Source organism: Zootermopsis nevadensis, unplaced genomic scaffold (genome assembly GCF_977971745.1).
Source record: "Zootermopsis nevadensis isolate Lab colony 2312 unplaced genomic scaffold, Znev_1.0 Znev_ptg000020l, whole genome shotgun sequence".
Lineage (NCBI taxonomy): Eukaryota > Metazoa > Arthropoda > Insecta > Blattodea > Termopsidae > Zootermopsis > Zootermopsis nevadensis.
The window spans coordinates 631,494-654,181 of record NW_028259152.1 but is presented as its reverse complement, the minus strand read 5'-3'; the positions used below and the strand labels follow the sequence as shown (position 1 = coordinate 654,181).

The 22,688-nt window shown below is 38.5% G+C and overlaps 1 protein-coding gene across 4 annotated transcripts in view; it reads left to right on the top strand.

Annotated features, from left to right (window-relative positions):
* Ddr (discoidin domain-containing receptor 2) overlaps positions 1-22,688 on the top strand; it is a 140,632-nt gene that overhangs the window by 43,229 nt on the left and 74,715 nt on the right. For all 4 annotated transcript variants that reach the window (XM_087351861.1, XM_087351860.1, XM_087351859.1 and 1 more), the window contains exon 3: positions 17,427-17,664. In XM_087351861.1, coding sequence (XP_087207987.1) covers positions 17,427-17,664 — 238 coding nt within the window. The remainder of the gene's footprint in view (positions 1-17,426; positions 17,665-22,688) is intronic.

Here is a 22,688-nt window from a genome sequence, read left to right as displayed (position 1 = left end):
TCTATTAGCATCTCAAGGACGTCTCTGCTCTGTGCTGTTAGTTAATTGTTATATAGATATCGGATCTCACTTTACTCTGTCAGACGGGCGTACGCCGTGTCGGGTGTCTTAAAGGGATGACGACAGACGAAGACTCTAGAAGTGGAATGTTTTGTATCATTGATACGCAGTAAGCAAAGGCCCTGCAGGAACGAATTTCCTGGACTATAAAACAAAATTACGTTCCTTTCGTGTTCCGATAGTGTTAAATAAAGAGTAGGAAGCGAAACGCGACTTCTTGCGATACGTTTTAAAGCCCATAAATTTTAGGTTCTGAAACGAAAGGAAAACCCATTCTCAGGAATGTGCAAGTTCGCGAACGACGTCTGTCTAAGTCTTGAGACCGGAGGAAGATGTACAAGAGACGAGTTAAATGTGCGTTTATTTGTTGATACGACTACTTGGTAGAAGTGTGGATAAATGGGAGGATAATATTAAAATAAGTAGTTTGTCTGAGCGTCAGTTAAATTTTCAAGGACCAAATGTGGAATTAAGCGATTTCTTAGAGCTGAACACGTAAGGTAGCGGCCAGAATGAGGTCTTGTGAGTTTGTTTTGCCTAAGACACGAACAAATTAAAGTAAAATTGTTTCACTGCGAGCATGAATTCAATTATTATTATTATATGATTATTGTATTTACTTTGTTTTGTTGTGATGTATCTGTAATTGGCCGTCTGACTGTTGATGCAGCACTCTAATAAAAAGAATTGAATTGAAAACAGTGCCAGTTATACCTCGCGATACGACAGCCCAAACCCGAATTCGATATCAGACAATCTGTATTTCCTTATCTCCCATAATAACTTTTTATCACTATTTCAATAACTATATTAAAAGGTGTATGCTTGTTTGTAAGCGCACGATTATATTGTGAATTCACTATCAGTACCATTTCACCGTTTTGCCCTCATATACACACGAACAATCTTCCAGCTCACCACCGTGATATCCCACTAGTAAACTATCTGGTTTGGATTTCTTTAATTAGGCAAGGTTTGGTCACCAATTAGACAGCAGTTAATAAGGTTTTATGTCACGAAAAAGTTAGTTCGGTTAGGGCAAGGAACTTCTTACATTTTCATGATGAAGTAATTAGTAAATGCTGAATTACCACTTTATTGAGACAAGCAATTATTGCATCTGTCTTCTGGCGTGTTGCCAGCTTAGATGACCTGCAGTGACCATCTGGAATGTTCAGGTCAGATTAGTATCACGTTATATAGCCATGTTTCATTCCACAGATATTCCAAATCACCAGTCATAATTACTCTGACATTTCCACATAACACTTTATTACGAGCAAACTTATAGCTCTGTACTCTAACATATGTTCGCAATGGAAACTTATAATGGACGTATCAGCCAATCTTGAAGTGAAGGACTCATCGGTACTTTACTTATATTTTGTTGATTTATTCATTGAATGTGTATATTTGGTTTCTATAACCCAAATTCTATGTAAAGTGGATGCCGTCTTTTGTATAAGAGAATTAAACTAAAGAAAGATTATTGTTATTATACCCAGTGCACGCTACAACTGTAGCTCAGCCATTTTGAAATATGGTTATGGATTGACTGCGTTTCCAATTCACGTTTAAAGAGTCATTACTTCGTTGAAACAGAAATAATAATTGACAGTTTTAGAGTACACAAGTGTTAATATATCCGCAAAATACACAAGAAAAGTATTGCTTCTTGGCATATTTAACGATCCATTGTCAAATGAGTAGGTTATATTGCCGATTCTAAATTGTCGTATGTATTGAATATTTTAATTTTAGATTTTTAGTTAGGGAATGTTGCAGGTTAAACTAAACCGTAAAAAGGTGATTTATTTACCACAAAACCATTGCGCGGGGTGCTGAAAGGGGTTGTTATATTTTTAATACATTACTCTGCATTAAGATGAACTTTGACGTAATATTTACTTCTATCTTACACCGAGAAATGTTTATAAAATGGACTTTTTGTTTAAACCTATAAAATATCTGTTACATAAATAAATTAAATGTTATATATTTGTGGCTTCCGTTACAGGTACATTTACTAAATTATAACGTTTAGAGATTATACATCTATCATCTGAGAGGGATCTTGTGTTAATGTTTTGTCGCTTGATCTATGGATAAAAAATTATGAAGTAAGTTCCGCTATTACAGAAGGTATCTGTTTCTCATCACTTTTCTTGTTTGGGCGCGTCTGCTGACTTTGAAAGGCGTCAGGGTAAAAAGATGCAGCCTTTAGAATCTCTTTTGATCCATCATTCTTTCAACGTCTTAGCAAGCATTATTCCATATATTATAATAGCTGTAACTTGTACTCATTCCATAGTTTGTGGTTCCTGATCTCATCAAGAGAAAGGCATAATGAACTTTCCACAATTAAATGGTGATTGCACTGATTTATACAAGGTTATGTAAACATAATGATAAGTTTGACAAAACTGTGGTTGTATCCCTTTTCTGAAAACAATGGATGGTGGGATAGATTTTAATTACTTGCCTTCCTGAACAGTTGAACAGTGTTCAGCCGGTGATAATTCAGAAGTGAGACTGTATACCGCGTTGCTTGTTGGTCACGAACATGTTATGGGACTCATGTGCGCTTCTGGGTGTGAGTATTTGCCCCGTCTATCCCCGTACAGAGTTTTTGTTCAATGGCACCATTTTGTAACATACGTCACATGCCACAAATTCACATCCGTTTTTCTTGTTCCGTGACAATAAAATCAAGAAGGCAATTCTAATAAACTCCTGTGTTGTTACTACAAGGTATCTGCATTTAAAAAGATCTGTATTTTAATAAGATACTGGCACTTATAATGATGTTCTTGCAATTGAAGATTTTCTGGTTTGTCTGAAATAAATTAGTGGACAAAGGAGTGTTTTTCTTCTTCTAATACATATATGTAGGTCTACGTATGCACGAAATTATTAATTTTGAAAACAATATTATTCCCTGCTGGGAATCTCAAAAAACATTTTCTAGATCAGATTTTATTATAGGCCTATGGAGTTTGTGCAACTACCGGTTTTTTCAGTTTAATACCTCAGGTAAATATGAGTTGATTTTAACTACGTTAAATTTTAGAACACTTTATTCCAGGCGGCGACATCTCGATGCTTTATTTCTTATTAATGTTTTTAAGGGGAAAATAAATTGCAACTCCATTATGGATACTGTTGGTATTCGTGTGCCGTCAAGGCAAATAAGAGAATTTTCTACGTTTTGCGTGTGCGGTGCGCGTAGACACAGTCCTTCAGCCAGGTGTGTCATTGCTGCTAATTATGTTTGTACATTCTTGGACATTTTTGGTATAATCAATGTTTCTTTTGATGACACTTATTCTATAAGGGATAATACCTAGAGTGGATCTTATTGGTTACTTTTGTACTGTAAATTTGCTTTTTATGTTATCTATTAAGTTTTTAATGTCTTTTTTTCTTCCTTTTTCTGTGTTGTCTTTGTATATTGTTTGTTTGTTTGTGTTGCCCTGTCATTGGCTATAGCAGCTGTGGGTTAGTACATTAAATAAAGAATTTAATTATTATTATTATTATTCAAAATTCTTCATTTTGACTATATTTTATGGTATTTAATCTTGTAAGTCTTTTCTAGTTTTTTATTGTTTATTGTTCTTTTAGTATTAATGAATTGAATTATTATATTACTTAGGCATATTAATTAGCCCATTTTCTTTTGAATTATCCCTCAATAAAGGATTGGAATTTAATTATTATTATTACTAATATGATACACTTTTATATTTAGTTTCATTTGTTTGATTTTGTATTTGCAATGTTTTACTTTTATTATTATTGAAATGAATGTAATCATTGTATTATATTTTATCCTGTAATGTTGTTCAGTGCTTGACTGTTATTGGCCTTACCTGGCTGTTGTCATGCACTTAAATAAATTAATTGAATTGAATTGAATTGAATATCTGAATATTTCTCAAAATGGAATGTATTAGGCCGACGACGTACTTCACTTACAGCAGGGGAAACAATTTTCATCCCGCCAAAACAAATGAAAGAACAAGTAGCAGTAATCTATTGGATTCCTCCGGTTCTTGAGTTCTAATACTCCGGTCTCCTTCACTGTAGCAGATTTGTTCTTTCTTCTTGAATAAACCCGTGTAGTACTTGGCATTCAAATTAGTTCTGTTTCTAGGGTAACAGTTACTATAGCACTAGTACTGTAAAGTTGTTTACAAGGAGGAAGACAACTTGTTAGTGGCTTGTGATCCACCCAGACTGCGATGAACATTGGCGAGGAAAGGGGGGAGACAGACAGCGTCGTTGATTTTAGCCAGACGTCGAGCAAGGGGCTTGGGCGAGGGGTAACGAATAGAACCAGGAAAGGAAGCAGGTACTCTCTGTGTTACGGTCAAATTAAGGCTTCGAGGTTTAGTATGAGGTGGAGGAATTGTGAGAGACAGCGAGGAGTATAAAAAAAAGCAATATGATTCTGGAAGGCAATTGGATCCAACAGAAATCAAAGGACCTTCCTGTACCCACTCAATTTGCTGTGGACTTGTGTTCTTATGCATTCATTTTATGAATCAGTTTTTGTGATTTCTAACAACTGAATGTGTTGTCTGCACCGTGTGCCTAAAGCAGATGCGTGGTTGTGGGATGCGTGTCTACCCACGCATTTTATAGTTTGAGGGGTCAGGCTAGATTTGGTGATGGAGGATTGCACTAAAAGTTATAACGAACTTTCATACACGGTACTCGGTACAGTATCGTTATTTCTCTTAAATATAATGTGAATATACCACTCGTGATAGAGAAGAGACATCTTAGGCCACAGAAGTGAATGATTTTATTGTCATTTTACTAGTATCTACTGTAGGTCTGTAATGAAAGAAATCTCAAGGAATTACGTTTATTATGGGTTATTAATATTGTAATTTCTGAGAGTAGATATGTAGCAAGTACACAGACGCCGGACAAGATTGAAGGGAGGAGACCTGCTCCTTAGAAAATTTAGATTTAGATGGGAAGATAATATTAAAACTGATCTTATGAAAGGGTGGAAGATGCTAGCTGGATCCGTGTGGCTTTCGATAAAAACCAGTTGTGTGCTCTTCCGAACTCTGTCATGAACCTTCAGGTTCTATATACGAACAATTAATTTACTAGCTGGTCGAATGGTAGCTTACAGGAAGGACTCCATTAATTCCGTTATGCAGATATATTATTATGATATCGCTAGTAAAGTCATTTACATACAAGTTGAAAAACGACACAAGTAACTGTTTTTGTATTATCATATGAAGTTAAATATCCGGAAATTTATATGTCAAGTAGGGTCTATAACGCGACCTGCCGCAATGCATCAGTAGGAAACATCCTAACATGCGACAGTTTCTGTGCTGTGCGATGTAAATATTATACTGTGAGCGTGCATTGGCCACACTACACACATCTTCAAATACAACTGTTGCGCCCGAACGGACCAATACAGCTGTACCTATGCAAATCTTCATTTGTGTGAATTAGCAGAGTTTCCGCATTCCATCTGGTACTTTCTGTTTCAAGTCGTAGCCGTACACCCAACTCATGTTGGTCTTTGTGAGGTACGAGGTTTTCGTAGCGGCGGAGATGTCGAAATTGGTCTTCTGGATCCACAGGGTTCAAGACGGAGACAGCTTGTTTCTCCGAAACGTCGGTACATACAAGTTTACACGGTGTCACAGGCCAGAGGAACATCTTCAACAATTCAGGACTTATTAGCTGATCTGTACGCGAAACTGCAGAAATGAGGTATTTTTTTAATGTGAGCTGGAAGACATATACTATATTCTGTTTGAATTAGAACAGGCTTCCAGATGCGGAAGATGTCTGTATACTTCTGTCTCGTTACAGAGCATATGATAGAACAAAGCAAACGTTTGTAATTACATTTGCAAACTTTGTGTTTGCTTTTATGATTGGTTTCGTCAGTTATTCATACCGCGTAGAGTATGGCCATTTTTTTTCTAACAACACAGGTAACGTATTATTTTTAACCAAAACTGGTGAACTGTAATTGGCAAATTTGAGATTTTTTTTAACTTTTGCACCACACCTACAAGAAATTTTAAAACGTTGACTAAATCTTAAAACTTATGCAGCTGATGTCTTTGAAACTAAATTCTGTCCACAATGGCTTCGTGATTAAGCATATAATGAGCTTTAAATTGTAATATTTTGTGCCTGTAGTCTAAAAAAAGCGAATACCTGAAGTGTTTACAAACTCGCGCTCATGCAGTACTTTCTACGTTCCGTCCCTGAAAACACCGTACTTGTGTTTCTCAGATCTGATTTATTTATTTTTTAATTACGACTATAGGAATGTCCATATTTTACAGTTATAAATTTAGTGTTCGTAAATTAACGGCAGACCTCAGTGCACCTCACAGCGTACGCGAAATTGCTTGTCAGTTGAGGCACATATAAATACCTGTAACCCATACCCTGACCGTAGACGGAACCCAGACAGCAAACCCGTCTCTTTTCGAAACGAAACTGTAACCCAAAACCTAAACCTAGATCTTAGAGCAGCTGGTACATATAATTAATTAACTAACAAGGTGCTGCTCCCAGACATAGGCTACTCTCTGCTGGAAGGGCGGTCGACGGTGTCCATTGAACTCAGGATACATTGCCAGAAGGTGCTGGCGTACCTGGGGAAGATATCTCAAGCAAGATACAAAACGTTACCCTCAGCTCTCGGGGGCAATATCCCATTTAACGCCGACATACGCTTCTCCCTTCCCCCTGCACCACTTTCTGTTTCTGCCTTGTAGCTGTTTTTGTGGGCTGCGATTTTCAATTTGTAAATACTCGGGCAAACTAGGACCCCTCCCTCTTCCCCCCACTACGTACCCAGCATGCAGTGCGGCTGGTTGTTCGTAGTAATAACCACAACTTTGATAAGGACCCGAAGTGACTGTTTTCAGCAATAAACCTGCTGCCGCATACATATCTGCGGTTTGAGATGCGGTGGAAAGAGGACAATGATTTGCTGTATTATGGGAAACATTTTAGGGTACAGAAGATGATGTGATACGGTTATCGCGAAGCTATTAAATAGTGGACCTAGCCTTCCGCCCCTAACTCTTCCCCCCTTCGTCGTTATCCGTTAAAGCGGGAACATTTACTTCTGTGTAAGGCTATCTGCGCTTCCTCGACGTGTAAAATGTACCTCTCCCTTTTCCTGTCTGTGATTTCTCACACATTTCGGGAATCGCTCTGATTTCAGTGATACGAAAATAATTTTAAGGACCTCGCTTTAATATTTCATCCGATTTCACTCTTCCAGTGACCGTTTATAAGATCCACCGTAACACATAAACAATAAATGTTAACAAACTAGCTAACTAAGCAATATTTTATACACATATTATCACAGTCTTGAAAAATGTTTATCATACTATCAGTGAAGTGAACAAAATGAATAGTGAATTAACTTTTACCAGATTGCATGGCTAAACAACCCAGAACACAGACGTCGTAGATTATAATGACCGCTGCAACACTGGTATCAGGGGTTCGAACCCTCAATAGAACACTAATATATCTGTGGATAATATGCGTGGCATGTATTTGTATTGAATATATTTCTTTGTCATTCGTCACAATCAAAGTTTTAGCTCATGCAAACATATTTATGCCAGTCTCATTCACGACTTTCTGAATGTATTTTTTAGAAAGTAAAATCACGAAAAATAGCAGTAGTTCAGTTTCTGACGAGGTAGATTGCTACGCTAGGCGTAGCGACGCTTGACATCTGATTTTCAGCGTCCTTTCCAATGACATCCGGAAGCTTCCCTGCGTGAAGCGTCGCGATGCTAGGGGTTGGGTGTCCAGCATCATGTTTAAATGACTTCCTGGGTTTCATCTGGGGAGGCGCGACGCTATGCGTCACTTTTCGGACATCGTCTCCAGTGGCATCCGGAAAATCACTTGCGGTAATTGTGGAGTCTTTTGAAGGTGTCGCGTTTGTAGACGTCGGGATGCTTGTCAAATATATTTTCATACACTCTCCGTATTTGGAATTCTTCTCCGCCGTCTGCAATGTTGTTAAGTTTCATGCCGTAGACAGCAAGCACCTCTGAAACGTCGGTAGGCTTCTACAAATCTACACGGCGTTACAACCCAGGAAGACAGCGATCTCTGTACTCGATGTAGTAAAAATTACAAATCCTTTGCTCGTTTCTACTTCACCATCCCCGTTTGATTTGGTTTTCGTGTGAATAATTATAAGGCAGATGCTTTCTGAAACTTACTTTAAATAATGGAATGTGTGGGTTAAGGAAGTGAGGCTCTCCCTGATGTGTGAACCTGTGCTTGTCGGTCTGTCTCCTAACTCAAGCGTCGTGTTTCTATTTTGGCGGGCGAGGTTCCAATTGACGAAGCAATGAACGACTTCGCCGAGCGACAAATTGTCTGGTAGCGGGATCACGGTTTCCATTTGCGAGCCTTACAGTTCCTCGACAACCAACTTGTCTCCCGTATATTTAATTTACGAGGTATAAAAATATTAACGTTTGCGTACTAGGTTATTTTTCTTCTGCTTTCAAAAGTTATGTGTTTTCCTAACAGCGGTTTGGAAGCTGTCTCACATGAGTGTAAACACTGTATAAATATAATGAACTGTTTCAACCTGCAGAAAGTTAATACGTGCTTAACACTAGGCTGTTGGGTTAACGGCGGGGGAAAATTTAAACTCGTTTCACTCCTTTTAGATGGCAGTCTTTGGTCGCTTTTTTCCATTTGTGCTGTCTGCCGTCATTAAAAAATAGCAGGTCTATATAAAGAAAGCTGAGGAAGTATGGAAGGGAACAACCGGTCCACAGATAAAATAATCACAGATTAATAAAGCTAGCTTATGAGCAGAGGAAGGAACATGGCGCCTGTGTTGTTCGGATGAGCTGGACAGACCTTTTCGTTTACTGTGCCTCAAATATCTCGTATATTTCTATACTGAAGGTGGAGACTATACGTTCCTTCGAAATGTTGATAACCACCTACATAACTAAACTTAGACACACCCCAAAAGCCCAGAATCTACGATAGAAGAATAGTTTTACTAACTGAAAATAAAATGTCTGTTAAATTTCTGTAAAGTATTATTTGCTCTTTCTAAAAGATTGAATGCCATTTTAACCTTTCTTTAGTCTGGTCTCACATTGTGCTCCTTAATAATGTGCGTTGTTTGGTTGGAAATTTTGTCAATTTTTCTCCGTAGTGAAAAATCTTGGGATCTCTGAATCTAGGTGCATTTTGTAGTAAGAAGGACGCGGTGAAAATTTTTTGTAGGCAGGTGTGAGTTTAACAGTTCATCACTAAAGGAAGTAAATAAATTCTGTGGACTGAGACTTCATATGTTATGGATGAAAAATACTCGATATGCTCACATTCTGCTCTGTGCACAATAAATTTCCTTTAAATGATGACAGTTTTCTAAACTTGTGTTTTATGGTTTTGTTATGGATAAATAAATCTCAAATTGTAGAAAAACCAGAAAATAAGTACCTGAAAGTAAATTTTTATTAAACCTAATTACACGGATACATAAACAAAAATACAGAACCATTTTGTAACTATGTAAATAATGACATATTATTCTAAAGTGTCGAGCATTTTCCGTTTTGTTGATATTGTAATGAGACGGAAATTTATTGCGGTGAAGTCGAATGAACTTTGGTGGTTCTTTCCAGGAACACGCAGCAAGATTTAATTTTAGGATTTCTGAGCTCCTGCTTCATATAACGAAGCTCGTAAGGAATCAGTGAGAATTTTGGTAACAGAAATGGAGCCGTTATAAATCTGTTTTTTTTTTTTTACACGATTCCTATAGAGCAATGTATTACGGTCTCAGACTTTGCCGATTTGACTCCCAGAATACGCGAGTCATTGCAACCGGAAGTGACTTGGTTTACCCTGTCACAGCACCGGAAGCCGAGGAACGGAGTTCCGCACGATCACAGTTACAAGTCACGATCGCTGACTGCAGCGCTATCTCGACAAAGTGTTCGCGACTGGAAACCCTTTTCAGCATTTCCCACGGGTCCCCCAAATCCGATGACATCAGGGGCCTTTGGGTTTGAGACTTTAGTTACTCCAAATGGTTCTGGAGAAAATGAATCACGTTTTTGGTGTATTTATTTACGGCAAGCTAGTAGCTAGTTTAGCTAGTAGCCTAACTTTGTTCGTTATTTCGCATTGGTCTTCATCGTGATTGTCACAGTTTGATAACAAACTTATTACGTACATGACAGACTATTTCTTTTATTTCTTTCTTAGGTGTCTTTTTGCTTATTTTTATTTCAAGTTGCCTGCTTTTTTTCCGTTCAGTGAAAACGTCATCCAATGCCGATCCATGTCTTTGAACTGTCTTACGAGGTGCGATCGGAAAGTTTCAAGACTGCGCCAATAAAAACCCGTACACTTATCTCAGGTATTAAATTCATCCATCACCCTCGAAGTAGTTCCCCTGGGAGTGAACACAACGATCCCAGCGCCGCTGCCAAGCCTGGAAGCATCCCTGGAAATCTTTCTTTGTCAGCCTGTCAAGCACCATCTGCGATTCTGCCTGAATCTCTTCTATCGTCTCAAATCTCCTTCCCTTTAGCTGAATTTTCATCTTTGGGAAGAGGAAGAAGTCACACGGAGCTTAGAAAGGAAGTTGGGGTCGGTTCTTGCAAGATCTTTGAGCTCCTGACAAACGAGAAGTCGATTCTGCTTCTGGTCCTCAGACAGGATGCGTCGCATGTGGAGTTCTTCCTTTAGAATCAGCTGACAGGTCCCATAGCCTATCCCAACAATGTCGCACAAGTCGTTGATGGTACGACGTCGATCTTCGTGAATGGCCTGCCGAATCTTCTTAACATTTTCGGGCGTTGTGCTCGAAGATGGTCGTCCAGAACGCTTGTCATCATCGACAGAGGTTCGGCCATTTTTAAAACGTGAATGTCACACAAAAGTTTGTGCACGACCCATTGCGGACTCCCCAAATGCTTGCTTTAGAATTTCATAGGTTTCCGTAGCCGTTTTGGCGAGTCTTTGGCAAACTTTGATGCACACGCCATTCCGAAATCGCAGGAGGGTCGGTGTAATGCACTACCAAAACGCCCGTAACTAAGAAACAAATGCTAATTCGATGATGCCGGCTGGCACTGATTCACGATGAATGTAGGCCGCACCCCCTAGCGGCAGAAGCTCGTACTACATCCGGTTCGCCCTCTATTGACACAGTCTTGAAACTTTCCGATCGCACCTCGTACTTAAATCGATATGTTAAATCTTTCCCTATGTTGGTGCATCCGTTGTGTGTTATCCAATGCGGACAGACATTTATTGTTAAAGTTTCGATTTCCTTATTACGCTTTATATTAACTTTGAAACAAACTCGACGCTGATGGGATGGAAAAAAAATCTTGTTTGTTCTTACACAAACATTGTGGTGTATAACGTAGAATTTCTCAGTTTTGAGTCAGTAATTTTCCACTTATTTCTCGCCTATGTCCCAAAATTAATGTACGATTTCTTTTAACCTATACAATTAAACTATAAAAAGTTTAAAAAAAAAGAGTTACAGGTTCTGAAATCAGACAATAGCGTGAACACCATCTAGTCATGAAAATTATGTGCTGGCCTTTGTTTGTTTCAAGTTTCACTGTAAACTGCGGGTCTGAAAATACGGGTCGTACAAAAGTGTCCATCAATGTAACATTAAGCTACCTACTTTGTTGCGCCTTTAAAGAAGGCAACCCGAATGGCACGTTTCGTGTGATGCAACTATAGTCCCCTCCCCCTTAAGCGAACTTGCTGATGGCCGTTTGATTGCTTGACAACACTCCAGCTACAACCATTCGTCCATGGAAATACAGTTTATCCGTCGATTCGACTTCTAAACGACAGTAACTTTCAACTAATGGGTAAATAAAGCCTACGACCTTTCCTGTTTTACCGCAAACGTTAAGGAATATCTATATATTGTTTTCAGGCTTCGTCTGTGTGTATGTTAAAATTTTTAAGTCTTAATATTTGGTTTTATAAATTTTAGACACACGCAGAGGCCATTTATAGAATTTTATCAGTCCCGTTATATGTTACCTACAGCATCAAAAAGTTTTTCTCCGTTGAAAAAGTTGAAGAGGTAAGTTATGGAGTTTTTTTAGTCTGGTGAAACGTTCAGACATTTATAACAAGGGTTTACATTGCCACCAGTTACAAGCATAAAAAGTACGAATTGTAGAAATCGCAGTAAACGTTTCATCGTTTGGTTATTTTTATCCTGGTAACACTTCCTTGTATCTTGTCACTATCCCAAGATGTTGTGAAAGTAATGTAGTTGTGAACGGATTTATGTCGCACATTTGGACGTTAAACATGGCGGTGTGAGATCTGTTTATAGCAGATTAGGTTTCAGTGCGTCAACGAGCGAAGTATTTGTAGTGTCTGTTATAAAAAAAAAACCTAATCTGCGTTTGGTAATGAATAGGATGCAACACATCCACGAAGTATTTTAATATAAGATTTAGAATGAACTTGAAGTCAGTTGTAAATAACTAGAAATGTCAGATGTCCAGGTTGTAAACGTCCTGCGATGTTCCTTTACTCTCTTACATACGAGCGCCTTAGGCCAATCTTGCACCAATTTTATCCGAAGTTATTGTTGTTAGACAGTATCTTCTGAGCAGATGGTGGTCTGTGAGCTTATTCGCGGTGGAAAGTATGTTGCTGTGCTCTACGTTACTCCTGTAAAGTGAAAAGAATACTGCTTACATTAAACTAGAAAATACACAGCAAAAATTCTAAGCAGGTTCCCCTTGTATTACGTTTTCTTTTCACAGCCATATTTGTTTGCATACCGAGATGTGACGTGAAAGAACCCCGTTCATTATATACCACAAGGGTGACCAGAATTATTTAAAACATCTAGAAATACAGGAAGACATTCACATTTATTTTAAAAGCCAGGAAAATGTAGATATTTCCCTGTCCCACGTATCTTTAAACCACATCTTTCAGTGGCTATGAAGACGCCTCTATCTTGCGTAGGACGAACTAGCACATTTCTTAGGCATCACGGAGTTTTCCTCCGGGGGCTTCCCCGGTTTCTCCGTTGCATCCCAACAATTACTCCATTCACACACAGAAGAAGGCAATGGCAAACCACTTCTGGATCATCTGCCAAGAACGTATATGAACAGGTCCCAGTCCGAGAAAAGGATGGAAGGATCCTGTTCATATGGACCTGTCGTCAGACAGAACACTACAAATAAAAAATATATATATATTCATAGCGTAAATTTTTTTGTGGACTGTACTATCCAGTGCTCATTGGTAAGAACCATTTGTAATAGAGAATTAATTATAATAATAGTAATAGGAATATTTCATACGCCCTGAAGAACATAATAACAACATTGTGTCTGTGCACAGTTTGTCGTTCGCATCCGACGTTTAGAACGCACTACGTGGAGGAATATCTTGTCCACTCGGCGCCTCGTCTCTCAGTATTTTGAGACATGCGGTGAAATACGAGGCTCGTCCACAAAGTAAGTTTCCCTGGGGTCGTTTACAGAAACAAAACACAATTTCATGGAAATATTTATTGCAACAGATACAGCAAGTGTCCAGCTATTTTTCAACATATTCGCCACCGGAATTGAGACATTGGTCATACCGTGGGACCAACTTTTGAATACCTGTGTCGTAGAAGTCTGCCGCCTGGGATTGGAACCACTGTGTGACAACCATCTCCGCCTCTCTGTCATTCTCAAAACGCTGACGCTGACCGGACAGGAATTTCTTGAGGTGTAGGAAAAGATGGAAATCACTGGGAGCGAGGTCCGGGCTGTAGGGTGAATGATTAAACACCTCCCAGCTGAACTCTTGCAGGAGACTCGCTGTCCGTCGAGCCGTGTGCGGCCTAGCGTTATCACTGACCGCACTTCACAGTCGGCGGGAGCTGGAATAAGAACCTCCATCTTCAACAGCTGCAACGATGCTACTGTGAGAACGCGGGAAGTACCGTTAGTGCATGCGCCATGCTACGTCATTCCTCTATCACGTACGCACAGTCGCTTCGCGCAATATAAGTTTTGCTAGCTGTGGGACGAGTGGGAAACTTACTTTGTGGACGCGCCTCGTAGTAGGGGGTTCGACAAATTAAATTTTAATTGTGACGTATGCAGCACCTTTATTTAGCCTTGTCGTTAGTAATCTTACCGCCTGTGAATCTTTTATTGGGTAATGGAGGATGTCTCTTGTGGTTCTAGCTCTTCTCTCTCTCTCTCTCTCTCATTGTTTTTTATTTATTATTTATCTTCTTTGGGAAGTAAAGAAACTAAGACAAGGACAAAGTACGAAAGAAATAAAAAATAGAATAGATGGGAAGAGTAGAGAAGGAGAAGTTGGAAGGAAGACACTCTTCTCTATTTTTTATTTCCTCCCCCCCCCCCCCATCTGTACAGTCTAGGGATATCACAGTAGATGCAAGATCTAAGACATAATAGAATTTGACTAAGATACCTGCCGTGAGGATCAATTTGAGGGCATCGAAGATACATTCTTACATCTTTTCTTCTGTTATGTTATTTGTCCGATATTAATTAATATATTTACGGTGTTCTGAACAATTTTAATTGGTTGACGATTTTAACGGTATTTGTCCATCGGAAGAGTCCAAACTGCAGAGGATCAGAATGGGCCCAATTTCTGCCCGCTACGACTCCATCCCAACCCTTCCTCGGTCCATTTATCTTCGAGGTTTATGATTTGAGTCAGATTTATTGGCCTATGATCCATCGTCCTCATCACATATTTAGTCTGTTGTATTCTGTAGCCATATATTGCACTGTTGACACAACCGTAATCGCCCTGATGATGGAGGCAGTAACGACCTTTGAAACGTTGGTAAACGTCTATCAGACTACATGACGCCACAACGAAGAAGTTCTCGGATTTCGGACTCACAGCCGTGAAAACCACAAATCCAACGTTCTATTGTAGTTTTAATATTTATGAATACCTCGATAAAATTAATTGTATGTTATAGAGGTAAATGTATTAAATATTTCAAATCATCCTCATGCCTGAATTTTATTTGTTACCTCGTAAATATACATTTTAGATTTTTTGTCCGGTTACGTTTCACAGCCGATAAACTACCCGTATAATGATGACAAAGTTTAAATATTTGTATCTGAATTCCTCTGCCCTTATAGCATTCTGTCTGTCAATGTATAATGATTATTTCCAAAATTTACTTGTTCCCGCTTGGAGAAGTTTAGACGCAGGCTTTAAAATTTGGCCGCTCTACGTAATTCTGAAATAAATCCTTGGATATGCGAAAAAGCCGATGGCGAATGTTACCTGTAGTCGAAGTCACGCGTCAAAGTATGACAAAAGTTTAAGTATTTGTTATTATTGTAGAGAATTATAGAGAATTATACTGTTTAAATTGAATATCCATATTTTAAAAGAAAGGGGTTAAACACTGATGTAGTTGCTGTTGGAATAAGAACTGAACTCTTTAGTTTCTGATGTCAGTGAAACCGAATATAGAAGAAGACACGGTAATGAATGCTGAGGAGAATTTCTTCTGTAATTGTTTGTTCTGCAGGTCACGAATTAATACATGGAGGGAAGGTTTGGTCTACAGCTCCTTGTATGCAAATGAGGATCGGCGCCTCCTGTCAAATTAGCGGCCCCTCGATGCGTATCATCTGGTTATTCTTACTATTTCCCCCCCCCCCCCTTCTTAATACTTTCAGCGTCGGCTTGCTAATTAATAGTTTGTAAGTCCTTTATAAAATGAGACTACGAGTGGATCTTGTCAACAGGTTGATGTTGTTTCACAAACTCTCGACGTTTTATATAGCATTTGTCTTACGAACACAATTCTTATGGCATCCAGAGGCGTTAGCATTGTGTCACAGATTGGTTAGAGTAAGCTGTAATAGTTAATTGAATTTTAAGAGTATGGAGACGCCTGTGTCTTTTATGATGTTGCTCCGTGTAGTATGGTATTCTGGCATGATGATGGAGGCAGCAAGCTCCCCTGAAACGTCGGCCAACTTCTACCAGACTATACGGCGGATGTCAGAATCTTTGTAATGAAATTAAAATATACCCATGTCGATACAATACTTTATGAAAACCAATCAAACGCAAAGACTCTGAACACCAATGGAGGAGATAAGAGGACAATCTTCAACATCTTAGTTGTAGATTATCAATCTCAAAATGAGATGAACATTAACGTCTCTGATTTTTCGTATTAAATATTAAACTGAAAGCTTAATAACTATACTGTGGCCAAAACCTATTAAGTATCCCGATATGAAATATGCTCAATAAATATTGCCAACTTTAAATTACTTAAAGCCAGTAACTCAAGAGAACTGTATACTTGTTTGCAAGTGTTGTTGCTGAAATTATTCATCTTAGCGCTCAGTTAACAATGTTTAAACGACCAACGTGGTTTAATTACTGTAGTTTGCATTATGGGAGAGCTGTTGTGTGTTGGTAACACGTAAGTAGTAAGTATCTGTCATTACAACGGAAATTGAAACTCTAAGATGGAGTCTGTGTGCAGTGGTAAAAGATGGGAGCTTCTTTAGTATTCTGTGGCAAGTCTGTAACTTGAAATGCCACTGCTCATGGAACCGACACGCCACTTACAGAGACAGATTTGCATATCTAGCACAAATAACCCCTGTGACGTTTGTCGAGAAATGGTTGGCATATCCAGTTACTTTCTTTCGTTTGGTGCATTGCTGTCAGCCGATTCTGAACTGCGTGGCACCAAGAATTCTGGACACCAGCCTCTTCTTAGAGTTTAGTGGATGAAATTCTGGTTTATTATGTCGCTCCCAAAGTTTGTAACGTGTATACCTGTAATAGTTGTTCACCATTAACCCTTAGAAGGCGAAGTTCATCTAAATAATATCTAAGAATTTATTCCTTACCGCGAAGAAGACGCAGAACTTCGCCAATATAAAGATAAATTTGTTAATGCTGTTTAAGGAAATAATTCCTTTTTACAGTGAAAATCATACAAGTCCCATAAATAAAATTGTACAGATAGTGAATGTTACAGCAGGTGATAAATTTCACTGGGTTATAAAGAAAGTGTAGACTAGATTTCGCATGGTTTTAAATGTAAACAAATTTGAATATTTTTTTCCAGATTTTTTTATTGTTCAACATTTCTCGGTAATAGTGTTAAATAGCACTAATGTCTGTTCCAACCTCAGAAGTTCGTATCGATTTTTGTTAGTGCTGTAACTGACTGAATTACAACTGATAATCATGGGATTATCCGCCTGGCATGGTATGGTGACTGCCTTACAGAGAAGCAACTGTCTTTGTTGCAGGTTGCGTCACGATAAGAACGGAGGCGCTTGGTGCCCCAAGCATATGGTGACGCGAGAGGCGTTGGAGTATCTGGAGGTGAACCTCCACACGATGCACGTAATGACTGCTGTGCAGACCCAGGGTCGATTTGGTAACGGGATGGGTCAAGAGTATGCCGAGGTGTATATGTTGGAATACTGGCGACCTGGTTTCAACAGCAACACGTGGGCGAGGTGGAAGGATCGTGGCGGTAAAGAGGTAAGCTAAGGCATCGTTTGTAACCCAGGCCTATATGAGACATTCTCCAGATTTCCGTTTCATGTTTTTCTCTGAAGAAGGCACATTTCACCACTGACTCCGCTCCGCGGTACACGGGTCTTCACTGACCAAAGGTCAGTTACTCGATGGACAAATTCATTACCTGTGTTCGCTGAAGTGTGTTATTGGACTATGAATCCAAACCTTGTCTTTACCCCACTTTTCTATAAAGTATGTAAGTACATTCGTCATGATCCTTGTTATGAAGCTAATAGTCGCACAGCTTGTCAATAAAATTCTCACGTCTTATTGAAGTAGTCTAAGAACCATCTTAATTATCTCATATTATCTACGTAAAGTCTCCTGAGTGACCTCTTATCGTCACATTTTTCAGATAACATTTTAGCTCGTCTGAAACGTAACGTGTTCCCTACAAATGGCTAAATTTTTCCATACCTGTTATGAATTTGTCCCTAGAAATAATTCAAGCTCAGCGTTGTTCAGACTGGAACAATTTGTGTTTTCCAGTGTGGTTTATATTGTTAAAGCAGGAATAGTAGACCCAGACGCTAGTTGGATTCATCTGATGAAATCCTCAATCCGCCACTGTGTACTAAAGGCAGCAGGGACCATATACCCGGGGCGCATAGCGTGGCAAACACAATCAACGGCGACGTCAGGCAGGAATATTTACGGGCGAGGTGCAGTAAATCACGACCCCCCACCCCACCCCCAACTATCTGATACCACACTACTATGGGTTCAGATAATGACGTGGTGTCGTCAGTCCAACTTCATCTAACCGAGTCTACTTAAAAAACGTTCCTTCTTCTTATTGTGACAACTCATTACAAATCAAGTAATCGAGTAAAGTTCTAATTAATGTAGATACGCATTCCAGTTACAGGTGTATCATATTTAACAGACGTTTCATAGGTGCTTGCTGCCTTCACTATCGGGGCGATGACTCAATGATTTTGATCGAGCTAGACTCAATCGTGGGATATCTTAGGACTTTAAAGACGAAACTTTGTTTGGGGCTGAAAATCTATAATTCATGAGTCCAGTGTTTCAGTCTCTCATTTGAAACGTATTAAAGAAATGCAATACTGTAGACATCCATGAGCCGGGATAGCTCAGTCAGTATAGTGACTAGCTACGGGCTGTACGACCGGGGTTCGATCCCCGACGGGGGTAGAGGATTTTTCCTCTAGCCTCTGCGTCCAGACCGGCTCTGGGGCCCACCCAGCCTCCTCTACAATGGGTACCGGGGGTCCTTTCCCGGGGGTAAAGCCGGCCGGGGCGTGATGCTGACCACTCACCCCCATCTAATGCCGAGGTCAAGGAAGAGAGGAGCTATACCTCCACTCACCCCAAGCGCCTACATGGCGTATAGTGGGACAAACTTTACTTACGTATCGTACAATGAAGATTACTTGTAATGCCGTAACAATTATACAAAATAAATGTAGATAGCAATGTAATGATCTCTCTTACATAATCAGGAAGACGAAGCGTGTCTTAAAACCAACACTTTCGTTTCTTATATTCAGTCACAAAATTGTTGCAGCTGTTAGTAACCTATTTTTTGTGTTGTCTTTTAGGGTTTATTTATGTGTATTCCTTAAGGCGTCAGCCATGACACTTCACTGTCACGCACTCACAGACTAGACTGATCAACAGCATCGTAGGGGTGAACAAACATCAGTAAATGACACAATGCAAATTGTCAGAATTTGTTTCATTACAATTTTGTGTAAGAGGACAAACACAAGTAGAGGGTACTGGACGTTTTCAGTAATATTTTTCATTTCAATTTGCTGAAAACTGACTGTTGCTTTACTGACTGTAATACGCAGGCCTGGATGCTTTTCCATGAATGAAACCTGATGCGACTTTAAGGAATTAAAGAGGTACAACTCTTCAGATACTTGATTCGTAGGGGTAGAACGTGTAAGGCACTGTTCTGAAGTGTTTTTATTCGTTTTGATAACATAAAATTATAAGTTCTTGTGTGTGCGTTCTATGGCTTATCAGAATTTCTAAACGTCTTATACAGAAGTCCCTCTTTTACACTTTAATGGACTCATAACCAAGAAATTTTATGTACCTGTTTTTACTAATAGAAAATACACAAAACGACTTTCATTATTGAAGTACATAGCCTAAATATCAACTGAATCTCGTAAAGTTACTTTGTTTTATAAGTAATGTAAGCGTGTTTAAATAAGGTATCTGGTTTTTGGTTGGTGCCAGCATACGACCACATGCCTTTGTGATGGAGGCAGTACGTACATCTGAAGCGCTGATAAACTTTTACGAGATTACAGTCTAATTCATATTCGTCACCGTGAGAACATGAAATATCAGAATTCAGGAGATGTTAGTCCGTACGTAGAAATCAGCACGAAGTATAGTGCGAATTGTCTCCTCACGTAAACAGCTAGCTGTTGGAAGGGGAATATGGGAAATCATTTTACTTGGTGAGAGTTTGAATTAGTTGGACAGAAAGATGGGCCTACAGGAAACCACTGCGCGCTTTCCTACGGGACTTTATTAGTACCCAGAGAGGCTGGAATATATATAACGCACAGAAATGAAAACGGAACGAAGGAATAAATAAATAATGACAGAAACAGACTTCACTAATCTGACCTACATTGGCTGGATCAAAGCAGACATATCACAGATCTTTTCCTTTCATAAGTTGTTTCTACCATGTGGTCCATTTATGTTTCCTCCCGTTTCTATCTTATCCTGAGAATTATCACGTGTGGGTTGTCTAACTCATGTCTAAATTTATACCTATTCATTTACGTTATGCCAATAAACTATGGTGGTCAGGTACAAATATACAACGTGTACTGACTACGTAATTATAGATAAACAAATAGAATAATGTTGATAATTAAGTGGAGAGAAGGGTTGCCAAAACTCCAATGTATACAAGGTTTAGGGTAAAATTAAATCTTGAAATTTATCGTACACCACGTGTAGTAGTTTATGATGTAGAGCAAAATTCTTGAAAAGTTAAAGTGTTTTAATATTTTGATTGTAGGAATGAGGAATTAAATAAATGATGGAAGAATGTTGGTTGACTGCTGTTTATGTTTACAAATCATCAAGTAATATTAGTTTATTCATAGCATTTGTCGATGCTGGCTTAAATAAATGAGGCAAATTCTTATAAAATACGGAATTAAGATTTAGTTGAAAATGAAAGTACGTCATTCAGAAGGCAGGTTTCATAACATCTGTCAACAAAGTTTGGTCCATGCAACGCAGATAATATCAACAGCTGTGTTTGAAATCGTTCGTATGTGCGTGACGTCAGTTCGTACTAGAGTTAAAACTGTACTGAAGTAGTACAATTTTGGAAATGATGCATTTTGTCTGGATCCAAGGGAATGTGTTATGTTCTTTCCATTTCTGAAACCACCTGGTTCATATCAGCACCCCCTAACATAGAAAAGTTCCACGAAAATATTTGTAGTAACAAATTTAAGGGTTAGATACGCCAGGGGTTGCCAAACTACTTGCCCGTTGTGACCGACTGACGATTTCCGCCACCGAAACAACATTTCTTGACAAAGGACGAAGGTCTCTGTCGAAACATCAAGAATACGTAGGGCGCTGATGAAATATAAACCTAGAATTGCAACTGGAAGCCTGGAAAAATTTATAAACAGCTGTTATTGTGAGGTGATATTGTTGCGTCATATTGTGATGATTATAATTGTTTATTTTAACCGTCTAATCACAATAAAATATTTTATTAAATATTAATATATTAAAATATTATTACTGTAATTAACATTTAATATTTAAAATATATTAAAATATATTATTGTTATTGTTGTGATTAATGTTTGTGAAATTTTAGTCCTAAATCCAAAGAGGAAAGGACCACTTGGGACACGAGCGTGCAAAAGAGAGGATAATATTAAAACGATCTCAATTAAATACGATGTGAGAGGGCTGACTGGATTCATGTAGCACGGGAAATGGATCAGTGATGAGCTTTTACAAGGCCCCATAGACAGTAAATAATTTCTAGAGTCATCCATGACAGAAAGCGTTTTATCAAACTCGTATTATACCAACACATGATGGATTATTTCTATCGCTGAAATGGCTTAATAGTCACCTCGTGACTTTCCACATTATTTTTATGCCAAATTTACATTTTTATTTTTACATTGTTATTAAGCCATTATTATCATTATAATCATCATATTATTGTTACGTGGAAGTGTTAAGGAAAGATACAGAATACCACGATATATATTTTTTAAATATTGGGGTTAAGATGGCTTTAATATTCTATAGTGACATGAAATTTGTGTGGTTTGTGGAAGCACACAAAGATGGTTGAACAAGAAATATGAGAAGATGATCAACATGGTTTAGCGATGATAGGGGTGAGAAAAGGATTTGAGAAATGGGGGATGTCATCCTTCTATAGGGGAAGAGGATGTTTTTACAGATTATATTAACACGTTTCGTGACGAGGAAACAAAGGGAGCAATTTTCTTTTTAATATAAGCAATAGATTATTATTAATGATGAAGACAATGATAAACTATAATAATTTTATATAATTATGGAATATATGACAATATTTGTATAAAGCTAGACGTAAATTTAAAAACAAAATTAGTGATACATAACTGAGAATATGGAAAGGAAGATTAGGTTTCTAGTAGCAAGAGAATTGTGCCATTAGAGACGGTTATATTAGGTTGTGGCCCACAGAAACCCGATGTTCGGCAGACAGTCTTCTGTGTACAAAACTCAGTTCGATAAATGAACAAATGTTATCGATAGCTATCGTATGAAAGACAGCACTATGTTAGTTCTAGTAAGGATACGTGGTCTGTAAGTCGAGAGGCAGGGCGCCCTAACACTTAATTTCTAACCTTAGACTATATAAGTTTATTATGAACTTTGGAAGAACTGATATTAAACTGAATAACAGAACAGAATATAAACCAAGCGCAGAAAATCTTTGTAAAGTAAGACTA